The following is a 2,110-nucleotide window of genomic DNA, read 5'->3' as shown; positions in this document are numbered from 1 at the left end:
TTTTTTTTTTTGGTGTGACTGCCGGACGTGCTGTGGTCGATGAGGGGAGCTTGACAAAACCGACGAGGGCGCTTAAGCACCCCCTGGCGCCGCCACTGCATGTGCTGTGTACATGTATTGCTCGTTACGACAGGATATTCTGTCGCAGTCACGTGTGGCATGCCGCTGTCTCGTGGCACTGTTGCGTGGCACTAATGTGTGCCACTTTTGTAAATAGTTCTATACAGTACTTACACCTTGGTTGAGGTATCTGATCAACAAATTGAGTAAGAATGATCTTCCTGAGCGAAATATGCCAGCACATGACAAAACCATCACTGGCAAATCTTCCAACTGTGGTTGCGTCAAGACCATTTCAAGGGCTTCTTCATTTAGTACAAGTTTTTCTCTTGTAACCTCTGCTATCTGTACTGGATACCCATCTGACTCCTCTAAAATAAATACAGAAATATGAATACATTTATTATTAATTACCTTCACCAAGGAGGTATGATTAACTTTGGGGAAGAAAAGTTAAAATATCAAGGTAATGATCTGTGTATGAGCAGAAGTATGCACATGGAGTGATTGCTTCAGTTCAATTTGTAATTAAGGTTAAGATTTCTATAACCAATGGGAAAAAAGTCTTTCTCTGCATCTACGGAATGCACATTAAAAATTATATAAACATTATTTATACAAACGATATAGTAAACTGTACCTGTGATAGTTATTAAAATCATTTATTCCAATCTTAATATTTTGATAAGTATGATTGCACCAGAACCTAAAATACCCAAAATAGTCAGTAAAATAAACTAATCACATGACATGACCTATGATTCAGAACCAATAAAACTTCAACAATTTATAGAATTGTCTTACTTTGTGTGGACATCTCTGAACCACTCTGATCATTATAGTCCATCTTTTGAAAGAAAAAAAGAACACATGATTTTTCCAAAAGGAAAGTTAAGCACATCATACATAGCACATACGACATTAATCAATTAATGTAAATAAATAACTTGACTTTTAATTGATATAATGAATATGGTTGATAACAGTGATATAAAGCTGTAAAAAATATCTATGTATGTGAGTGAGAAACTGTTAAAAAACAACTGAGTGATTTATAACATCATTATTTTGTTTAGTGTCTTCATATAAAACAAATAAAATGACAGATTTTAGTATCACTGTAGACTAACATGTTTCAAAAACAAAAATCAGTTTTTTTGGTTAACTTTTCCTTGTTTTTAAGAATGTATAGTATTATTTTTGTTGGTGGGCGGTCAGTCCAAACAGGATTGAAAGCTTGCGACAATTAAATATCAAATTATTATTATTCACATATAACAAAAAGCATGTTGAAAATCAATATTAAGGTCAGGGTGCGAGGGGAAAAAAATCATTAATTTTTTTCTGGTGTACCCACCCCTTTAAATATTTTTTAAAAATTTGGCTGCTATGGTAGACTGAACAATTATAACTATACAGATTTAATCATGCACAACATCCTCTTCAGCATTAGCCATGCATGTAAATTTAGCACACAGCAATCCATAGATCAGGAAAAAAGGCAGAGGCAACTGTAGATCCAATGACTGTTCAAAAGTATTCACAAAATTTTTCCAGTGGCGGATCTAGAATTTAGCAATAAGGGGGTGTTCCACTGTCCCCCATTGATCATGGGTTTTGGGAGGGACGCCCCTTCCAATTGAGTTTTGTTTAGAATTAGTAGCCGGCTAGATGATCTTGAATGACTTCTGAAAAGAAGTTAGGTTTAACATAGAAGTGCATGCTTTACGAGAATAGCCTTACTACAAGTAACATGTATACATGAGAAGCACACACACAAGACGAGTGACCATTTTTTTTTCATGGTCACCTAAGGGGGGTGGCTGGCCCAGAGCCATACATACAAAGAGTTGCGACATTCTGCTCCTCGGTTTGCGAAAGTCATGTGGTACACACCGTCCATTTTTTGTCCAAATCTTCCCGATGAACACATGCAAAGTATATGAGTTCGGTATATTACACAGTATTTTCACATGTTTAATTGTGTTTATGATGTTATTACTTAATAAAATATTGATTACTATAAATCATAATAATGAGTGATTTTTAG

General features: G+C 35.1%; 1 protein-coding gene across 1 annotated transcript; it reads right to left on the bottom strand.

The window, feature by feature from the left end:
• Positions 1-24: 24 nt before the first annotated feature.
• LOC117110540 (atlastin-2-like) lies at positions 25-929 on the bottom strand. Its single transcript, XM_033253289.1, has 2 exons — positions 865-929; positions 25-431 (listed from the first exon to the last, which is right to left on the bottom strand). The coding sequence occupies exons 1-2, from the start codon at positions 905-907 to the stop codon at positions 220-222; spliced, it is 255 nt and encodes an 84-aa protein (XP_033109180.1). The 5' UTR covers positions 908-929; the 3' UTR covers positions 25-219.
• Between the last annotated feature and the right edge of the window lie 1,181 nt (positions 930-2,110).

The sequence above is a fragment of the Anneissia japonica genome, unplaced genomic scaffold, assembly GCF_011630105.1.
Source record: "Anneissia japonica isolate Jap-2015-1 unplaced genomic scaffold, ASM1163010v1 scaffold41619_len4234_cov154, whole genome shotgun sequence".
Lineage (NCBI taxonomy): Eukaryota > Metazoa > Echinodermata > Crinoidea > Comatulida > Comatulidae > Anneissia > Anneissia japonica.
Note: the sequence above shows the minus strand (reverse complement) of the source record. Positions and strands in the feature narration are given on the sequence as shown.

What these genes read in the sequence shown, in the direction of transcription:
- LOC117110540 (XM_033253289.1), bottom strand. Translation starts at nt 907, where the DNA reads ATGGACTATAATGATCAGAGTGGTTCAGAGATGTCCACACAAA. An exon ending in TTCAGAGATGTCCACACAAA is followed by an intron (nt 432 to 864) that starts GTAAGACAATTC and finishes TATTTATTTTAG; the next exon opens with AGGAGTCAGATGGGTATCCA.